Here is a 22,407-nt window from a genome sequence, read left to right as displayed (position 1 = left end):
GCTTTGGAACACAGTCTGGCAGTTTCTTACGAAGCTAAACATACTCTTACCATGTGATTCAGCAGTCATGCTCCTTGGTGTTTACTGAAATGAGTGTAAATCTTATGACTACACAAAACCTGCCCATGAATGTTTATAGCAGCTTTATTCATAGTTGCTAAAAATTGGAAGCAACCAATAATGTCCTTCAAAAGTTAAATGGATAAACAAACTGTGGTACATCCATACAGTGGACTATTATTCAGCAATAAAGAGAAATGAGCTATAAGGCCACAAAAAGACATAGAGTAACATTTAAATACATCCCACTAAATGAAGAAAAAGCCAATCTGAAAAATCTAAATACCATATGATTCCAACTATGTGACATTCTGGAAAAGGCAAAACTATAGAGACAGTAAAGAACAGTGCTTGCCAGGGATTGGGGGAAGGGGACAAAGGATGAATCAGTGGAGGACAGGTGAATTTTAGGGCAGTGAAACTATTTTGTATGATACTGTAAAAGTGTATACATGATATTATACATTTCTCAAAACTCAGAACTGTACAACACAGAGTGAACCCTAGGGTAAACTATGGACTTTAGTTAGTCATAAAGTGTCAGTATTGGTTCATCAGTTGCAACAAATTTACCATACCAATGTAAGATGTTAATAGTAGGGGAAACTGGGCAGGGGTAGTATATAGGAACTCTCTGTACTTTCTGTTCAATTTCTCTGTAAACCTAAAACTTCTTTAAGAAATAAAGTCTGTTAACTAAAACAAAATATTCTAGTAAAGTCAAGCATAATTCTGTAATATGGTAGTGTATCTATCTTGTGTCTGTGTCCAACCTACTAGGAAACACTGAAACACTGATATATGCTTAGGAACCACAAAATAAGATTACCAACTGTCACTATATCATCTAACATTATTTTAAAAGTTTTAGCTACTGTAGTGGGATATGATGCACAAATCATCATAAAAGGAAATGAAAGCATTGTAATTTAGAGAAAATATAAACAAACCCAAAAGACTTATAAAACCCAAAGACAATTCTATTTTTTCAACTACTGATAGAGAGTAATATAACAGCAATACATGTAATAAACAGCTTTTAAAAATCAGTTTCCCTACATACAAGTAATTAGCAGAAAATATAATAGGAAAAAGATCCCACTCAAGATAGAAACAGAACATAATAATTAAGAATAACCTTAGTGAGAATTAGATGGGATACTTATGAAGAAAATTTTGAAAATTTACTGAGACCTAGAAACTGACTTAAGCAGAAAGGCAATTTATCATCTAAACAGAAGACTGATTATTTTTTAGATTAATGAATTAGATATAATCCAATCCCATTCAAAATTCTCATTACCCATTATAAATTAGGTGTGGGATTTAATTATTCTCAGTATAGGTTATAAGAATGGGCAGGTGAAATAGCTTAATATTTTAAGAAGAGGAAGACTACTGCTACTAGATATTAAAAGAAATAATAAAGACAGAATAATCCCTGTGACATTGATCCATCTAGATTTACAGATGTGGGACAAAAAAAGGTAACTTTTCAATAACCAAGAATATAAAAGAATTTAATATTGATAGGGACAACATTACACATCAGTAGGGAAGATAAGAGTTAAAAATGATGCTAGAATAATTGCATCACCCTTTCTAAGTTCAACAAATGTTTGTTGAGTGCCTACTATATATTAAGGACTGTGATAGATTCTAAGGGGCTTATTGTTAAGCCATGAAGAGTTTACAGTTAGTAGAGATATAGGTAACACGGTAAAAAATCATTTCAACATATTAGGATAAATGCTAAAATAGAGATTAATTTACAGTCCCTAAATGAGCACAAAGGAGATACATTTAGCCCAAGCTGGGTTTCCCAGAAGACTTGATTTAGGAAATGACACTTGGTCTGAATAATGGATAAATTAGTAACCAGGTAAACAGGGTAGAAAGAGCACTCCAGGTGAATGGAACAGTATGAGGAAAGATATGGAGGCATGAAACAGCCTGATATTTTCAGGGGACCTTAATCAGTTGCATTCACTAGAGCATAAAGTGAAAAGTAGGAAGTGTTGCTATTTGGTTAAAAGAGTTTGTTTTGATACTCACCTCACACAGTACATCAAAACAATGGCTTAAATAGATAAGTATTTTAAAACCATAAGTGACAAAAGAGTAGGTGAAAATTTTTAATGGGAATAGGTGTATTAAACTTAAATATGGTAGAAAAATCCATAAAAGACTGGACAGGTTTAACTACATACAAATTTTAAACTTCTCCCATTCAGATTTTTTAAAAAACACTAAAAGATTTAAGGAGCTACATTAAATGTTAAGTGGGTCAAGTGGTTATTTTGGGTCATTTTTACTTTTATGTATTTCCAGGTGTCCTACAGTGAGCTTATTTAGGGGTTAAAAGTTACCTTTATGTTTTTAAAATAAAATGACAAACAACAAACTGGGCAGATGTTAGCAGTAAAATAGGGCAGAAAAAAGTTAATGTCTGCAACACATAAAGAACTCTACAAATTTTTTTTAAATGACCCCCAAAATACATGGGCAAAGGACATGATCAAGCAACATGTAGAATGTTGAAGATAGCTGATAAACAAATGACAAAAAGAATATTCAACCTCACTGGTAGTCAAGCATATATATATACATTTTAAGATACCAGATTGTCCATCAAATTAATGAAGAATTAAAAAAATAATATTCTGTGCTAGGATGAGTTCAATGAAATAGATTCTAGTTTTATACATTGTTTGTGGAATGTTAATTATTGCAGCCTTTCTGGAAATTGACTTCACTTTATGACCAAATAATGCTACATTTCAGACTCTATTCCAAGGGTGGAAATGCAGAATGCATACAAAGACTACTGCACAAAGATGTTTCTCTCAGTGTGTTTATAATAGGGTAAAACTACATTCTGAAGACAATCCATGAATTTTAAAATATTATACATAATATTTAATAAGCCATAATTGAAAAACATTAGTGACCTCTTAATACCTTTAATGGCTGTGCTATTGAGTAGGGACAACATATATGATGCTTACATACCAACCTTATAATTCTATTATTCATATACTTATCTCAACTATTCAGCAGTGTCATCTGCTGTTATAGACTTTAACATTCACTTATAGTCTAATATGCATATAATAAATCCCATAAAGCAAAATTTTACTGTAAAGAAGACTTATAAACAATATAAATGTCTAGCATTAAGAAAATGATTAAATTATGGTACTGCAGAATGTTAGATGGAATGTAATATTATGTAGCCATTGAACAATTTTGTTATGAAATATTTACAGTAACATGGTAAAATATTTATATTTCAAATAGAATCTTAAACATAAAACAGATATAGTTAGGGGCTTCCCTGGTGGCACAGTGGTTAAGAGTCTGCCTGCCAATGCAGGGGACGTGGGTTCAATCACTGGTCCAGGAGGACCCCACATGCTGCGGAACAAATGGGCCCGTACGCTGCAGCTACTTAGCCTGTGCTCTAGAACCCGCGAGCCACAACTGATGAGGCCCGTGCACCTGGAGCCTGTGCGCCTGGAGCCCGTGCTCTGCAACAAGAGAAGCCACCACAGTAAGAAGCCCACGCACCACAACAAAGAGTGACCCTTGCTCACCACAGCTAGAGAAAAGCCTGCACGCAGCAACAAAGACGCAACGCAGCCAAAAATAAAAAAAAAATAAATTAATTAAAATAAAACAGATATAGTTATTTATAAGTATGCTCCCACAAAAGCACTAGAAGGAAATATGCAAGCATATTTACAGTGTCATCTCTGTATGGTAGGATTATGGTTTATTTACTTAATCTGGGGTTTTTTGTACTTTCAATACTTTTCAAATATGTTAAAATAAACATTAATGTAACAAATTAGAAAAAGTTTAAGATAACCAAACATACCACATTTTTTCCCATTAACACATTTTTTTAAAAGTGAGGTGTTCACAAATTGTGATGGAGTACAAACTCATAGAATTTTAACTATCTTGTTATATTCTGAATCTTAAAAAAAACACCTTCTTTATACTGTCTTTCCAGAAAGACCAAAAAATTCAAACAGCTTCTTTAGATGGCTGGGCAAATAGCATTAAATTTTAGTTTCTAAATAAGTGTTAATCTATCTAGAGTAATTCTAGACAGTTAAATGGGTTCACACACTAAGATCCTTTAGGTTTAGCAATTTAATGTTTAGGCCATAAGCTAATTATTCAGTGTTTGTTTACTTATAATTACACTATTCAGTATTACAGGGGAAAAGATCTCCGTAAAGGTCCCACATACATTTTATTGCACCTTAGTGATTATCCCATGTAAACATTGTTACATTTATTCATATGAAACAGAGAAATTGTTCAACTGGACTCACTACTCTGATAAAGTATGACATTAAGCAAACTCAAGCATATTTTTATTTCATTGGAAACCATATATTTGTTTCTTTAAAAATGCTGTTTTGTTTGTCATATGTTTTTCAGGAATATTAAGTGGATCTATAATTGTCCTACCCATTAAATAAGATAACTCTGAAAGCCCTTAGCACTCTATTTCATAATTATTAGATGCTTGATAAATGTTTATTGAATGAATGAGTGAATTAGGGAATGAAAGAATGAAAGGCACCGTCCTTTCTTTCCTTTCCTTTTCTTTTGAATCCAAACAAAGCTTAATATTAGTAACAAAAAAAAGATGAATCAACTAAAGATTTAATTTTTTTATACAGAGTAAAGTAATACATTGATAAATGTATTTTGTGTTATATTACATATGATATAATTATATGCATATGTTAATTGAAATATAGAGTACATTTTAATTCTCACAGCCTAAATTTTGTTTTAATATAGGGACCACGAGGACTGCAGGGTGATGCTGGACCTCCTGGAGAAATGGGTGCTGAGGTAATTTTTCTTGGGGCTCTTTCTTGTTAGTTCATCAATACTCAATACTTTTTGTAAGACTCCTCTTAAGGTTAAGTTGATATCTTAGGTATATATATTTTGAAGAATAATTTTATAGTGTTTTTTTTCATATTCAGGAAATAAAACCTAAAATTCTATTAAAACCAGGGATGACTGTTGTATGAACCTAATTTTATGCATATAAAATTCCCTTAACAGTTCATTTAAATGACAGAACAAAAAGTGAATAAAACTTTCCCTTCACTGATTTAGAGTTAACTTTGATAACCCTTCACTCCATTATAGAAGAATATTGAAAAGTAACTCTTACTCAAGATATATTTTAGAATAATAAACCATACTTGTTATAATTATAAAATCCAATTACTTCATTTCTTTTGTTTGTTAACTTTAACCCTAAAAAATTAGGCATAAATTCTCTCCTCCCTTGGCTCCTGTGAAACTGCTCCCCCTTGATTCTGCTTTTTACCTTCTGATTAGCCTCAGTCTTGATGGGAAGCTGTCCTTCCTCTTCCTCAGCTTACAATCATATTATCACATAGACTTTAATTACCAATATTATTCTGATAGGTCTTAGCTTGATAGCTCTAACTCATGCCTCTCTCCTTGGGGCTCCAGTTATTGATTTCCCATTGTCTTTTATGTATGCACCTAGGTATCCCACAAACATCTCAAATTCAAAATATCTAAACCAAGCCCATCGCTTTCCCACTGTTATTCCTCTTTTTATTTTCATCTCATGAAAGATATCCCTTATGCCCAGTAACCCCAAACTGAGAGTCATCCTAGACTCCTATTCCTTCAATCAGCTATCTTTTCCCTTTGAATAAGCCCCCACTAATGTCTCACCTCCATCCTTTCCTTTCCGTCCCCATTGCCAGTGCTCCAGTCCTCTGCTCTAATTCCATGTCTCTTCCAACTGCCATTATTCCTTAGCTACTTGTGGCCAGTTTGCCTTTGTCATATCATTCTTGTCCTTGAAATTTTTCAATGGCTCTCATAGCCTTTAATAAAATGCCAATTTCTTAACATGATAATGTTCTGCATTGTCTAATGTCTGCAGACCTGTTCAACCACATTCCAATAGAACTTTACTCCTCCTCTAATTCCACGATTATGCCATGCTTTCTTGCTGTGTACTGTGTATCCACTGGGAGTCCAAGGGTGGCTGAGATATGGTCCCTGACTCCTTTAGCAGTTCATAATCTATTCCAGAAGATAATCATGTAAAAGATCATTATACTTCCATCTGTTAGACCCAATGATGGAGACATTCACAGGGCATTATAAGAGTACAGCAATGAGTATGTAACCTTACCTGGATAAGGGGAAAAAGAAGACTTGTCTGTGTTGAGGCAGGGGGAGGGTAATGAGTTTTAAGGAATGAGTATGAGTTAGCCATATGAAAAGAGGGAATAAGGATATGGCGATTCCAGAAAAAGGGGTAGTATGAGTAGGAACATGCAAACATGAGTCAGTATGGATTCTTTGATGCTTAAAGTCAAAACAAGGAGTGATGATAGATGAAATTACAGAGAAATGGTTAGATCAAATGAAAAATCTTATATACTCTGTTAAGAAGCTTGAACTTTTCATCTTACAGGCTACAGTAAGTCATTGTGAGGTAGACATAGGGCAGTGATAAAGTCAGATTTGTATTTTTGGAAGATCATTTTAGCAGCCTCAAGGAAGATATATTTGAGAAGACAAGAGTGCAGACATATATACCTTCTAAAAGGCTGTTGTATTCAACTAGTTAAGAAACAATGGAGGTCTGAACTAAAGTAGTCAGCATAAGTAAGAAGGGGATGTATTTGAGAAATGTTTGTTACATAAATTCTGGAGAACCTGCATATTTGTGGGATATGGAAAGTAAATGGGAAAGAGAAGTCAAAAATTATTTCCAGATTTCAACAGGATGGATGGCAATATCCTTTCCTGAGACAAGAAAAGAAGAATGTTAGTCATAATCTGCTACTCTGCCCAAGGTAAATGGTTAACAGGTAACAGACCTTGGCTTTGAATCCACATCTGATTCAAAAGCCAATGCTGAAAACCTATACTATGCCACATCCTTCCTCTGAGTTTAAAAAAAGCAGAGGAAAGTCATACCTCATAACTTGAAATTTTTTTTTTTAACAGGGTAGGAGACAAGAATCTGTCATGATACGGAGTAGGGGTTGAGCATATTTTCTGTTGAGGAAAATATGCTGGTTTAGAATAGTGGTTGAGGATAATGGAAGAGGGAAATGACTAAAGACACGTAAAAGCAGATATACCTTATTAAAGGTAAAACTGAAGTAGGAGACTTTGAATTTGCATTATATTAATAATAATGATGTTAATAATAGGTAACAACTTCAGAGAACTTCCTATGTTCCTAGCAGTATTTATGTACTTTACCATATTAATGAATTCTCACAATACCCCATGAGGTAATGCAATTATCCTCATTCTACAGATGAGGAAACTAAGCCATGAAATGGTTAAGCAACTTGTTCAAGAGCAATAGTTGGTAGTAGTGGTAGAGCCCACATTTAAATTTAGGGAGTCTCTCTCTGCAACCCATTCTCTTAGTCACTATGCCTCTCAATATGTAATGAAGCCACTTTGCACAAGAGTGTAATTTTTCCATTGATGTTCAACTGGGAATAGAAATGGAGAAGGCAATTGAAAGCACTAATCCAAGATTGGCATAAGAAAAGAGGTACCACAGAGATCAGAAGGTCAACTATTGGATTTAGCTTAAGAATAAAAGAAGCCAAGAGGAGCTGACAGATTGGGTGAAACTGGGGAATAGACGAGGTCTAGGAGATTAAAAGCAATTTTGATGTGGAAGAAGTTCTCAGAGAGTTGGAATTCTCTCTTGAGAGAGAATTTTAACCTTAGGTTAGGATATTAAATTCTGTCATTTCTGAGGCAGAGCAGAAACTCAGGCAGTCTCACTTCATAGTCCTTCCTCTTAAGTACTGTAATACACTGCCTCTTATAACAGTAAAGTCACAAAGGTAACCAACAGAAAATTTTAAATAATATAACTATTTAAAAATTGGTGAAATGATGGCAAAATGGAGGGAGTTTTAAGGGAACTAAACTTTTAGCAAGGTAACACATCAAGAATTAGAGGTAGATTTCTTGGTTATAGAAATAACCATTAGGAGAACTAAAAACAAATTATTTTATAAAGTAGTTGCCTCTGAGGAATGGTGCTGGGACTTTTCATTATAAGTCCATCTGTACTATTGTGCCCGTATAGCTTTTATTTTGGAAAAAGCAAAGCGAGTCTGTATTGTGGAAGCTGAGTCAAAATGGAAAATTGAACTTCTCATCTAAAATACTGTAACAACATAAGAGATATTTTAATCTCTAATAATTATTAGGAAGGTTATCACCCATGGATCAGAACTATTGAGGAATCCCTGGAAGACAGAAAGCAAACAGGAAACTTCTGGTCAAGATAGTATCATAGGTTAATGGCTTTAAACTACCCCTCTACTCTGAAAACATGGGGATTATAGAATGCATATGTATGTATTTATAATTGTGTGTTTATAAGTACACATACATACATACACACACATAGAGTAAGAGAAGAGAGCGAGGAAGTAGAGAAGGGAGAGGCAGGCATAGTATTCTCAAAAACAAGATAAATGTGTCCAAGAGAAAAAAAACAAAAAAACAATACAACGGCAATTATAGGAGCTCGAAGCTTATAAATAGCCAGAGATTGCAAGAAGTTATATGTTTTCAAGATAAAAGCTTCAACCAAAGTCTTCTTAACTGGACCCACCCATGAAAGGAGTGTGGGGAAAAAATGCCATATATATGTATATATATAATTCATATCTTCTTTGTGTGATATATTTTATAAAACCAATAAAGAAAATGGAATTTTTCTCAAGAATTGTATTCCAAGAGGGATCAACATAAATAGATGGGAAGAATAAAAAGTGAAAAACACAGAGAATAGTAAGGGTATGAGGGTAGAAAATTAGAAGAGGAAATGGGAAGTAGTTTGTCTTGACCAAAGATTAAAGGACGAGAGGAAGGATTAGAAGAAACTGGTCTAAGCAGTCCTGATTTCTGGTGACGTTGTTTTAGCATTTGAACTGTTAAACGGTCCCAGAAATTATCTGGTCTTATGCCATGAAGTTTATAAAGGAGCAGCAAAAATCCTTTCCTGGACATAGATACCCCTTCCTTGGGCTGAAAATTACTTCCATCTTCTTATGAGGTTGTTATTGCCTTTATGTTGGTGAAGGAATGTGTACAAACAATGTGTCGAATCATTCTATTCTAGGGACCTTCAGGTATTGAGGGAGAATCTGGTCGGCAAGGCGAGCCAGGTGCAAAGGTAATCTTCCTAAATAGTAAAGGAGAAAGTCTCTAAACTTTCACCATTGACTCACCAATGTTTGCAATATTTTGGCAAACAGCCACCATCTTGGAAGCAGATAAAGGACAGCAGATAAAAATGGAAAGTGTTCTCAAATGAGCCAGAATAAAATATTACTCAGAAAAAAATATTATTTGTCTCTCTATATATGAAGATAAGTATGTGTGTGTATATCTATACACACACACATATATATGGCTATATATGGGAGGGAATACAAATGAAAAAGCAAAATATTATAAATAAATTAATCTGAAGAAGAGAAAAAATAGTGTTTTGGAACCCCTGTCTTCATGATATACCCTCCATAACTATTAGACATGCAGTTTTAGTAGAAAAGAGTTTAATCTTTCCCTTTGTTTCTTCAGGGAGGTGTTGGACCTGCAGGCAGTGTTGGAGTGGCTGGGGAGCCAGGGTTATGGGTACGTGCCTACTAGAAACCATTTTAATGCACTGGCCCTCCTATTTTAGAGACTCAAAACTCAGCCTAAAGACTTCAAAGATTGTATAATAAACTTTTCTGGTGCATTATAGAAAATGTTTGTCTTTATTTCATAATTTCAAAAGCTGCATGCTAAACCCTGTTCACATTGTAATTTAGTAGCATTGAGAGTCCTAACCACACACATCCTTTTTCTCAGAATCAGATGTACTCAGCAGAATCCTTGCAAAATGTGTGGAGTCACTGTGATTGTCACTAATGTTAGCATGAAGAAGAAATTCACAAATACTAGTGATCAACTCTCATGCTATTTCCAGACCTAACAAGACAGACAGACATTGAAATCTAATTTGTGTTTAGAAAAACAACAACAAAAAACTAGAGTCAAGCAAAGTTAACAAGATTCAAATAAATAATTGTAGATTTTTGTAGACAAAAACAATTGTAGATAGTTGTGATGAGATAGCTTACAGAAGTTACTCTAATATAGACAATGGTTAATTTAAGCCGTGGTAAGTTTTTTTCCAAGATAACAGGGACCAAGATAATTTTAAGAGACATTTGTTTACTAAAAGGTAAAGTTGGGAGATGTATTTTGCGTTCGATTTCTTTCTTGTTCATTTTCCCTTTTTTTTTTTTTTCAGGGGGGTGGGAAGTATGAGGTCAGGGTAATGGAAGTGTCAGCAGTTTGGAGCAATGGGCAACTGCGAAGATGCACTGATTAATTTACTTTTAAATAGCTCAGGTGGCAAGACAGCCAGTACTACTTTAATAGCTTCATAAATTGTGGCTCTACATTTCTACAAATTCTCTGTCTAGAAGACAACTTCCAAATATACCAGGGCCTTGATAGTCGCCTCTTCTCTGTAAGGGAGAAAATACAGACCTTAAAAATCTGGTACAGGGCTTCCCTGGTGGCGCAGTGGTTGGGAGTCTGCCTGCCGATGCAGGGGACGCGGGTTCATGTCCCGGTCCGGGAAGATCCCACATGCCGCAGAGTGGCTGGGCCCGTGAGCCATGGCCGCTGAGCCTGTGCGTCCGGAGCCTGTGCTCCGCAACGGGAGAGGCCATAACAGTGAGAGGCCCGCGTACCACAAAAAAAAAAAAAAAAAAAAAATCTGGTACACTGACTTTAACTGAATTAAGTTGTATTAATCCATGTAAATTAAGAAAAGCAAGATACTATAATTTTATGAAATTCAGTATTTACAGTCTTTGAACTAAGAAACATAGGTATAGCTGTCTAAATATCCAAAGCTACCAAATGAATACATATTACTTTTAATTATCTAAAAGTTATTAATATTCTGAGACCATCTTTTGTTTGAATTTATTGTGCTTTAAATCACCTTCAGAGTTATTCCAGGCAAATTAAATCATGTTCATTATACTTTCAAATACTCCTTATAAATAAAGTAGAAGTAGGAATAAATGTATATAAACCTGCTACTTCTATAGATACCAGGGGCAAAAAATAAATTTAGATAAATGATTTAGCGAAATAATAAATCTTACATTTCTGCTACCAAATAGGGTGAACCAGGAGCTGCTGGAGAAGAAGGTCTCCAGGGTAAAGATGGAGTAAAGGTAAATTATACTTTTAACATTATGATTAAGGTAGATGTTTTTGAGAAATCTTTCAAATATTACACATAATTATTTATGTGCCAACAAAAATCTCTTATTTCATGGCATAATTATTTTACTACTTTCCCTTTCTCAAAAATTTTTACTGGATTACAGGGGAACCCAGGAAGAAGGGGACTTCCTGGAGAGGATGGAGAAAAAGGAGAGACAGGCTTACCAGGGACCACAGGGCCCCTGGGTGGACCAGGTGTAATGGGTCCTCCGGTGAGTACTGCTGGGTTCAATACTCAGTGAACTCAGTCCTCTACACACACACACACACACACACACACAAGTGTAAGCCATACACACACATTCTTGACCCCCTTATATGTCCATTTGGTATTTGAAGGTGTGGAACTATGGTTTGAGTAAAGAACAAACCAGGGACTGATTATCAGCCTTCCTAACATCCAAGGAAAAAAGATACTTTTCCCATGTGTCACACATGCTGTTGAACTTCTTCATTTTTTTCTCACTTTATTGCGACATAATTGACATGTATTATATAAGTTATATAAGTTTATAGTGCATGACCTGTTGATTTGTTATGCATAAATATGCTAGATGATTACCATAATAAGTTTAGTTAGCACATCTATCGCCTCACATAGTTGCCTTTTTGTGTGTGTGGTGGGAATTTTTAAGAGTTACTGTCTTAGCATCTTTCAAGTACACAATACAGTGTTGTTAGCTATAGTCACCATGCTGTACATTAGATCTCCAGAACTTATTCATCTTATAACTGGAAATTTGTACCCTTTGACCACCTTCACCTATTTTCCCCATCTCTTCACCCCTGGCAACACCAAACAACTCTGTTTCTATGAGTTCTTATGAGTTTCTTTAGGTAATACATATTCATGAGATCATAGTGTTTGTCTTTCTCTGACTTATTTCACAAGCATAATGCTTTCAAGGTCTATCCATGTTGTTTCAAATGGCAGAATTTCCTTCTTTTTATGACTGAATAATATTACATTGTATACATAGAGAACATATATATGTGTGTGTATATGATCACATTTTTTCAAATATTAGTTGACCTTATATGCATGGGTTTATTTCTGGGCTCTTGATTCTGTTCTTTTGGTCTATATGTCTGTTTTAATGCTGGTACCATACTGGTTTGGTTAATATAGTTTTGTATTGATATAGTCTGAAATTAGAAGTGTGATGCCTCCAGCCTTGTTCTTCTTTCTCAAGATTGTTTTAGCTATTCGGTGTCTTTTATGGTTCCATGAAAATTTTAGAATTGCTTTTTTCTATTTTGATAAAAAAAAAAGTGCCTGGAATCTTGATAGGGATTATACTGAATCTATAGATTGCTTTGGATAGTATGGACATTTTAACAATATGTGAAAATGAGATATTTTTCCATTTATTTGTATTTTCTTCAGTTTCTTTCATCAGTGTCTTCTAGTTTTCAGTGTATAGATATTTTACCTCCTGGGTTATATTTATTCTAAGTATTTTATTGTTTTTGATGCTATTGTAAATGGGATTATTTTCTTTATTTCTTTTTCAGATAATTTGTTGTTAGTGTGTGGAAATATGACTGGGTTTTTGTAGGTTGATTTTGTATCCTGCAACTTTGTTGAAATCATTTATTAATGCTAACAGTTCTGTGGTACAGTCTTCAGAGTTTTCTGTATATTAACATGTCACCTGCAAATAGACATGGTTTTACTTCTGTTTTACTTCTTCCTTTCTAACTTGGATGCCTTTTATTTCTTTTTCTTGCCCAATTGCTCAAGCTTGGACTTCCAGTCACACTTGCCATGTTCCTGATCTTGGAGGAAAAGCTCTTTTTGAGTATGATGTTAGCTGTGGGTTTTTCATATATGGCTTTTATTATGTTGAGGTACATTCCTTCTGTACCCAATTTGTTGAGACTTTTTATCATGAAAGGTTGTTGAATTTTTTCCAGACCTTTTCTGCTTCTATTCAGATGATCGTATGGTTTTTTCTTTAATTCTGGGAATGTGGTGCATCACATTGACTGATTTGCAGATTTTTGAGTCATCTTTGCATACCTGGAATAAATCCCACTTGATCATAGTGTATGGTCCTTTTAATATGCTATTGAATTCAGTTTGCTAGTATTTTGTTGAGAATTTTTGCATCTCTATTTGTCAAGGATATTGGCTGGCCTGAAATTATTTTTTTCTTGTAGTATCCTTATCTGGCTTGGCCATCTGTATGTCTTCTTTGGAGAAATGTCTATTTAGGCCTTCTACCCATTTTCAGATTGGGTTCTTTGTTTTTTTAATATTGAGCGGCATGAGCTGTTTATATATTTTGGAAATTAATCCTTTGTTGATTCGTTTGCAAATATTTTATCTCATTTTGAGGGTTGTCTTTTCATCTTGATTATGGTTTCCTTTGCTGTACAACAGCTTTGAAGTTTCATTAGGACCCATTTGTTTATTTTCGTTTTTACTTCCATTACTCTAGGAGGTGGATCAAAAAAGTTCTTGCAGTGATTTATGTCAAAGAGTGTCCTTCCTATGTTTTCCTCTAAGAGTTTTATAGTGTCTGGTCTTACATTTAGGTCTCTAATCCATTTTGAGTTTATTTTTGAGTATGGTGATAGGGAGTGTTCTAATTTTACTCTTTTACATGTAGCTGTCCAGTTTTCCCAGCACTACTTGTTGAAGAGACTGTCTTTTCCCCATTGTATATCCTTGCCTCCTTTGTCATAGATTAGTTGACCATAGATGCGTGGGCTTACCTCTGGGCTTTCTATCGTGTTCCATTGATCTGTATTTCTGTTTTTGTGCCAGTACCATATTGTCTTGATTACTGTAGCTCTGTAGTATACTCTGAAATCAGGGAGTGTGATTCCTCCAGCTCCGTTTTTTTCCCTCAAGACTGCTTTAGCTATTTGGGGTCTTTTATGTCTCCATACAAATTTTAAGATTTTTTTCTTCTAGTTCCATAAAAATGCCATTGGTAATTTGATAGGGATTGCATTAAATCTGTAGATTGCTTTGGGTAGTATAGTCATTTTCACAATATTGATTCTTCCAATCCAAGAACATGGTATATCTCTCCATCTGTTGGTATCATCTTTAATTTCTTTCATCAGTGTCATAGTTTTCTCCGTACAGGTCTTTTTTCTCCCTAGGTAAGTTTATTCCTAAGTATTTTATTCTTTTTGTTGCAGTAGTAAATGGGAGTGTTTCCTTAATTTCTCTTTCAGTTTTTTCATCATTACAGTATAGGAATGCAAGAGATTTCTGTGCATTAATTTTGTATCCTGCAACTTTACCAAATTCATTGATTAGCTCTAGTATTTTTCTGGTGGCGTCTTTAGGATTCTCTATGTATAGTATCATGTCATCTGCAAACAGTGACAGTTTTACTTCTTCTTTTCCAATTTGTATCCATTTTATTTCTTTTTCTTCTCTGATTGCCATGGCTAGGACTTCCAAAACTGTGTTGAATAATAGAGGTGAGAGTGGACATCCTTGTCTTGTTCCTGATCTTAGAAGAAGTGCTTTCAGTTTTTCACCATTGAGAATGATGTTTGCTATGAGTTTGTCATATATGACCTTTATTATGTTGAGCTAGATTCCCTCTGTCCCCACTTTCTGGAGAGTTTTTATCATAAATAGGTGTTGAATTTTGTCAAAAGCTTTTTCTGAATCTATTGAGATGATCATATGGTTTTTATTCTTCAATTTGTTAATATGGTGTATCACATTGATTGATTTGCATATATTGAAGAATCCTTGCATCCCTGGGATAAATCCCACTTGATCATGGTGTATGATCCTTTTAATGTGTTGTTGGATTCTGTTTGCTAGTATTTTTTGAGGGTTTTTGCATCTATATTCACCAGTGATATTGGTCTGTAATTTTCCTTTTTTTTTTTTCTCTGCGATACGTGGGCCTCTCACTGTTGTGGCCTCTCCCATTGCAGAGCACAGGCTCTGGATGCGCAGGCTCAGCGGCCATGGCTCATGGGCCCAGCCGCTCCCCAGCATGTGGGATCTTCCCCGACCTGTGTCCCCTGCATCGGCAGGCAGACTCTCAACCACTGCGCCACCAGGGAAGCCCTGTAATTTTCTTTTTTTGTAGTATCTTTGTCTGGTTTTGGTATCAGGGTGATGGTGGCCTCATAGAATGAGTTTGGGAGTGTTCCTTCCTCTGCAAATTTTTGGAAGAGTTTGAGAAGGATGGGTGTTAGTTCTTCTCTAAATGTTTGATAGAATTCGCCTGTGAAGGCTTCTGGTCCTGGACTTTTGTTTGTTGGAAGATTCTTAATCACAGTTTCAATTTCATTACTTGTGATTGGTCTGTTCATATTTTCTAGTTCTTCTTGGCTCAGTCTTGGAAGGTTATATCTTTCTAAGAATTTGTCCATATCTTCCCGGTTGTCCAATTTATTGGCAGAGTGTTGCTTGTAGTAGTCTCTTAGGATGCTTTGTATTTCTGCGGTGTCTGTTTTAGCTTCTCCTTTATCATTTCAGTTTTATTGATTTGAGTCCTCTCCCTCTTTTTCTTGATGAGTCTGGCTAATGGTTTATCAAGTTCGTTTATCTTCTCAAAGAACCAGCTTTTAGTTCTATTGATCTTTGCTATTGTTTTCTTTGTTTCTGTTTCATTTATTTCTGCTCTGATCTTTATGATTTCTTTTCTTCTGCTAACTTTGGGTTTTGTTTGTTCTTATTTCTCTAGTTCCTTTACGAGTAAGGTTAGATTGTTTATTTGAGATTTCTCTTGTTTCTTGAGGTAGGCTTGTATAGCTATAAATTTCCCTCTTAGAACTGCTTTTGCCACATCCCAGAGGTTTTGGATCGTCGTGTTTTCATTGTCATTTGTCTCTAGGTATTTTTTGATTTCCTCTTTGATTTCTTCAGTGATCTCTTGATTTAGTAATATATTGTTTAGCCTCCATGTGTTTGTGTTTTTTACATTTTTTTCCCTGTAATTGATTTCTATTCTTATACCGTTGTGGTCAGAAAAGATGCTTGATAAAATTTCAATTTTCTTAAATTTACTGAGGCTTGATTTGTGACCCAAAATGTGATCTATCCTGGAGAATGTTCCATGCACAGTTGAGAAGAAAGTGTAATCTACTGTTTTTGGATGGAATGTCTTATAAATATCAATTAAATCTCTCTGGTGTGTTGTGGCATTCAACACTCGTGTTTCCTTATTAATTTTCTGTTTGGATGATCTGTCCATTGGTGTAAATGAAGTGTTAAAGTCCCCCACTATTATTGTGTTACTGTCGATTCCTCTTTTAGATCTAGTAGCAGTTGCCTTATGTATTGAGGTGCTCCTATGTTGGGTGCATATATATTTATAATTGTTATATCTTCTTCTTGGATTGATCCCTTGATCATTATGTAGTGTCCTTCCTTGTCTCTTGTAACATTTTAAAGTCTATTTTATCTGATATGAGTATAGCTACTCCAGATTTCTTTTGATTTCCATTTGCATGGAATACCTTTTTCCATCCCCTCACTTTCAGTCTGTATGCGTCCCTAGGTTTGAAGTGGGTCTCTTGTAGACAGCATATATATGGGTCTTGTTTTTGTATCCATTCAGCGAGCCTGTGTCTTTTGGTTGGAGCATTTAATCCATTCACATTTAAGGTAATTATCAATATGTATGTTCCTCTTACCATTTTCTTAATTGTTTTGGGTTTGTTTTTGTAGGTCTTTTTCTTCTCTTGTGTTTCCCACTTAGAGAAGTTCCTTTAGCATTTGTTGTAGAGCTGATTTGGTGGTGCTGAATTCTGTTAACCTTTGCTTGTCTGTAAAGCTTATGATTTCTCCATCGAACCTGAACGAGATCCTTGCTAGGTAGAGTAATCTTGGTTGTAGTTTCTTCCCTTTCATCATTTTAAGTGTATCATGCCACTCCCTTCTGGCTTGTAGAGTTTCTGCTGAGAAATCAGCTGTTAACCTTATGGGAGTTCCCTTGCATGTTATTTGTCATTTTTCCCTTGCTGCTTTCAATAATTTTTCTTTGTCTTTAATTTTTGCCAATTTGATTACTGTGTGTCTCGGCATGTTTCTCCTTGGGTTTATCCTATATAGGATTCTCTATGCTTCCTGGACTTGAGTGGCTATTTCCTTTCCCATGTTAGGGAAGTTTTTGACTATAATCTCTTCAAAGATTTTCTCAGGTCCTTTCTCTCTCTCTTCTCCTTCTGGGACCCCTATAATGCAAATGTTGTTGCATTTAATGGTTTCCCAGAGGTCTCTTAGGCTGTCTTCATTTCTTTTCATTCTTTTTTCTTTAGTCTGTTCCACAGCAGTGAATTCCACCATTCTGTCTTCCAGGTCACTTATCCATTCTTCTGCCTCAATTATTCTTCTATTGATTCCTTCCAGTGTATTTGTCATTTCAGTTATTGTATTGTTCATCTCTGTTTGTTTGCTCTTTAATTCTTCTAGATCTTTGTTAAACATTTCTTGCATCTTCTCGATCTTTGCCTCCATTATTTTTCTGAGGTCCTGGATCATCTTCACTATCATTATTCTGAATTCTTTTTCTGAAAGGTTGCCTATCTCCACTTCATTTAGTTGTTTTTCTGGGGTTTTATCTTGTTCCTTCATCTGGTACATAGCCCTCTGCCTTTTCATCTTGTCTATCTTTCTGTGAATGTGGTTTTTTTCCCACAGGCTGCGGGATTGTAGTTCTTCTTGCTTCTGCTGTCCGCCATCTGGTGGATGAGGCTATCTATGTGGCTTGTTCAAGTTTCTTGATGGGGGGACTGTTGGTGGGTGGAGCTGGCTGTTGCTCTGGTGGTCAGAGCTCAGTAAAACATTAATCCGCTTGTCTGCTGATGGGTGGGGCTTGGGCCCCTCCCTGTTGGTTGTTTAGCCTGAGGCAACCCAACACTGCAGCCTATCCAGGCTCTTTGGTGGGGCTAATGGTGGAATCTGGGAGGGCTCATGACAAGGTGTACTTCCGAGAACTTCTGCTGCCAGTGTCCTTGTCCTCACGGTGAACCACAGGCGCCCTCCACCTCTGCAGGAGACCCTCCAACACTAGCAGGTAGGTCTGGTTCAGTCTCTGTGGGGGGTCACTGCTTCTTTCCCTGGGTCCCAGTGTGCACACTACTTTGTGTGTGCCCTCCAAGAGTGAAGTCTGTTTCCCCCAGTCCTGTCGAAGTTCTGCAATCAAATCCCACTAGCCTTCAAAGTCTGATTCTCTAGGAATTCCTCCTCCCGTTGCCAGGCCCCCAGGTTCAGAAGCCTGACGTGCGGCTCAGAACCTTCACTCCATTGGGTAGACTTCTGTGGTATAAGTGTTCTTCAGTTTGTGAGTCACCTGCACAGAAGTTATGGGATTTGATTTTATTGTGATTCCAGTGTTCTCACAAGAGGGAGTGAGAACACGTCCTTCTACTCCACCACCTTGAGCCAATCCCGTTATGGTTTTTTTTTTTTTTTTTTTTTTTTTGCGGTACGCAGGCCTCTCACTGTTGTGGCCTCTCCCGTTGTGGAGCACAGGCTCCAGATGTACAGGCTCAGCCTCCATGGTTCATGGGCCTAACCGCTCCGCGGCATGTGGGATCTTCCCGGACCGGGGCACGAACCCGTGTCCCCTGCATCGGCAGTTGGACTCTCAACCACTGCACCACCAGGGAATCCCCATTATGGTTATTTTTAATAAACTTGTTTTTTAACTTTTTAACTAGAATTGTAAGTGATTTATGTACCACCATTACAATATTAGAGAATCTGGCTTTGAATATATATTTATCTTTAGTGGGAATTTCACACATTTATATGTTTTTACAATGTTATATTGTTATATTTCAGCTTCAGAAATGCCCTTTAGCATTTTTTGTAAGGCAGATTTAGTGGCGATGAACCCTTCAGCTTTTGTTTCTTTGGGAAAGTCTTTGTCATGCCTTTATTCCTGAAGGACAGCTTTTCTGGGTATAGTGTTCTTGGTTAACAGGTTCTTTTTTTTTCTTTCCATATTTTGAAGATGTTATTCCATTCTCTTCTGGTCTGCAAAATTTCTGCTGAGAAACCTACTTATAGTATTATTTAGGCTCCTTTATGTAATGAGTCACATTTCTCATACTACTTTTAAAATTATCTTTTTGTTTTGACAATATAGTTACAGTCATCCCTCAGTATCCATAGGGGATTGGTTGCAGGACCCTCACAGGTACCAAAATCTGCACATGCTTAAGTCCCTTACATAAATGGCATAGTCTTTGCATATAACCTACATACATTCTCCCATATACTTTAAATCACCTCTAGATTACTTACAATGTTAATACAATGTAAATGCTATGTAAATAGTTTTAAATACAGTATAAATGCTACGTAAACCAGTGTCATTTCGTGGAAAATTCATCCTTTGTTTTGGAACTTTCTGGAACTTTTCTTGTAACATTTTTGATCCACAGTTGTTTGACTCTGCAGTCGTGGAAGCCGCAGATACAGAGGGCTAACTATAAGGTGTCTCAAAGTGACTTTTTAGGGTTTAAGCTGTTTGGGATTTTTGAGCCTCTAAAATCTGGACATCTATTTCTCTTCCCAAGTTTGGGACGTTTTCAGCCATTATATCTTTAAGTAGTCTTTCTGCTCTTTTCTCTTTTTTTCTCCCAGTGTTCACACAATATTGTTTTATTTCACACAGTCCCTTAATATCATAGTCTTTTTTTCGTTCTTTTTCATCCTTTTTTCTTTTTTTTCCTTGGGATAATTTCAAATGACTTATCTTTGAGTTCACTGATTCTTCTACTTGGTCAAGTCTGCTGTTGAAACTCTTTTGAGTTCTTCAGTTCAATCTTTATCTCTAGGATTTTTGTTTTTGTTTATTCACATGGTTTCTATTTCTTTGTTGAACTTCTCGTTTTGTTCCTGCATTGTTTTTCTAATTTCATTTAGTTATCTGTGTGTTCTTGAAGTTCACTGAACTTCTTTAAGAGGATTATTCTGAATTCTTTGTTAGGCAGTTCATAGATTTCCATTTCTTTAGTGTCAGTTATTGAAGCTTTATTAGTTTCTTTTGGTCTTGTCATGTTTACCCAATTCTTTATGCTCATAGTATCTTTGCATTGGTATTTACACATTTGAGTAAGTGGTCTCCTCTTCCAGACTTTACAGGTTTGTTTTTGCAGGGAAAGATCTTCACCAGTCTGCTTTGCTTAGGGGGAACTGGACGGATCAGCTTGTAGCATTTGTGGGCAGACACAGCTTGCTATTGAGGTCTCTGGTTTGGTGAGGTTCCTACCCATGTTCTGAGGCAAGGGGAGAGTTGCCACTGGCTGATCTCTGCAGTTGGGTTGGCCAGCTGGCTAGGCTCCACATTGTAGTGGGACCACTAACTAGGCACCCTGGTTGGGTAGGGGTGCTGGCTGGACTTCACAGTCAGATGGGGCCATTAGCTGGGTTCTGTAGTTACCTGTGGTAGGATATGGTCTCACGCTGTGTTCCGTGGAAGGACAGTAGCACTTGTTGGATTCTGCAGTTGGGCAAGGCCTCATGTTGTACTCTTTAACCGGATGTGGCCCTGGCAGGACTCTATGTTCTGGTGGGGCCACTGACATGGTTTCACAGTTGAATGGAGTTACAGGCTGTGCCCCAAGTTTGGGCAGAGTTGCAGGCTATGCTTTGTGATCAGTTGGGTACTGGATGTGCTTCTTTGTTGGATGAGGTCACTTGCCAGGCTGTCTGGTCAAGTGGGGCCTCCAGCTGCATCTCACAGATAATGCTCCATGGTAAGATGGGGTTACCTTGCCTGGGCGAGTTTACAGGCTGTGTTTAGTAATTGGACAAGGCCGTAGGTGAAACTCTGCTGCTAGGTAGGGCTGTTAGCTGGGCCCCATAACTGGGAAGTACTTTAGACTGGGCTCCAAGCCTGCACAGGGTCACTGTTCAGGTTCCCTGGTCATGACAGGCCAGAGGATATGCTCAACAGTTGGACAGGGCTGCTGGCTTGGCTCTCTGCCTGAGCAAGGCTGTAGTATGGACTCCACAGCTGCCGAAGTTCTCTGGCCAGTCTTTCTGGTCGAGCAGGATGGGAGGCTATGCTTAGCTGTTGAGCAGGGTTACAGATTTACTCCCCTGCCCAGGCAGGGCCATATGACAGGCTCAAGAGCGTGTATGACCACTTTTCTGGGGACACAAATCATGCAGAACTGCCAACCAAGCTCCCTGGCCAGACAGGGCCACCAGCTAAGGTCTGCAGATCCCTGGCTAGGATCTCTGCTCAGGTGCTACTACAAGCAGGAATGCAGTCCACTAACATTCGAGTGCTGGTTGCTATAAGCCATTCCCCCTTTCCCCATCTCTATCTGATCCCCAGTGGTCAAGCCCCCAGGTTCCCCAAATTATCCTCATGAAGACCTGACTGGGCAACCCTGGAAGCATCCTGCAACAGTAGGGGAGCTGAATATCCACTTTGGGTTCTCCTTTTCCCACAGAGAAACTATAGGCCAAGGGGATCACTCTGTGTGGTGCTGTGCCTGGGGGAAAGACAGTGCAATCCAAATGAAACCTCTCCTCTTACCCTTCTAATATTCTTCTCGGTCTCTGTGGTTCAAGGACATGCTTCAGCCTCACCCTCAGGTTCTAAGCCATACTTCTAGAGATTTGGGCATATCTTTTGCCTTTCTAAGGTTCATGGTAGTTTTCATTATTTTAGAGGACTCATCAGAACTGGACCCACAGAGAAGCCAAGTAGCAAGTGCCAAGAAAATGCAGTTATCTTCCAGAGAATTTTTATCAAATTCGTTTTTATATAAGAAAGTTATTAACAGTTATTAATGTTTTAGCATGGATTTATTTTTCAGTCAACTAGCCTGGTTCCCTAAGAGAACGCTAAAGTTGATGGGGGGTGGGGGGACAGGGAACTAAAAAAAAAGAAAGGCTTAACCATGCCATAGGACAACACAGGCAGAAATCCCAGAGAGGGATGACACAGCATGACAAATGGTGATGGGCAGAGCAGAGATGAAAAAGGGGATCAAAACAAAACATGGAAAAATGAT

The 22,407-nt window shown here is 36.9% G+C and overlaps 1 protein-coding gene across 1 annotated transcript in view; it reads left to right on the top strand.

The window, feature by feature from the left end:
* COL24A1 (collagen type XXIV alpha 1 chain) overlaps nt 1–22,407 on the top strand; it is a gene marked incomplete at both ends in the record, with an annotated part of 398,140 nt that overhangs the window by 273,940 nt on the left and 101,793 nt on the right. The window contains 5 exons of the mRNA XM_079698762.1: nt 4,885–4,938; nt 9,260–9,313; nt 9,724–9,777; nt 11,331–11,384; nt 11,541–11,648. Coding sequence (XP_079554888.1) covers nt 4,885–4,938; nt 9,260–9,313; nt 9,724–9,777; nt 11,331–11,384; nt 11,541–11,648 — 324 coding nt within the window. The remainder of the gene's footprint in view (nt 1–4,884; nt 4,939–9,259; nt 9,314–9,723; nt 9,778–11,330; nt 11,385–11,540; nt 11,649–22,407) is intronic.

The sequence above is a fragment of the Hyperoodon ampullatus genome (genome assembly GCF_949752795.1).
Source record: "Hyperoodon ampullatus genome assembly, chromosome: 2".
NCBI lineage: Eukaryota > Metazoa > Chordata > Mammalia > Artiodactyla > Ziphiidae > Hyperoodon > Hyperoodon ampullatus.
This window is presented reverse-complemented; position numbering and strand designations above follow the sequence as displayed.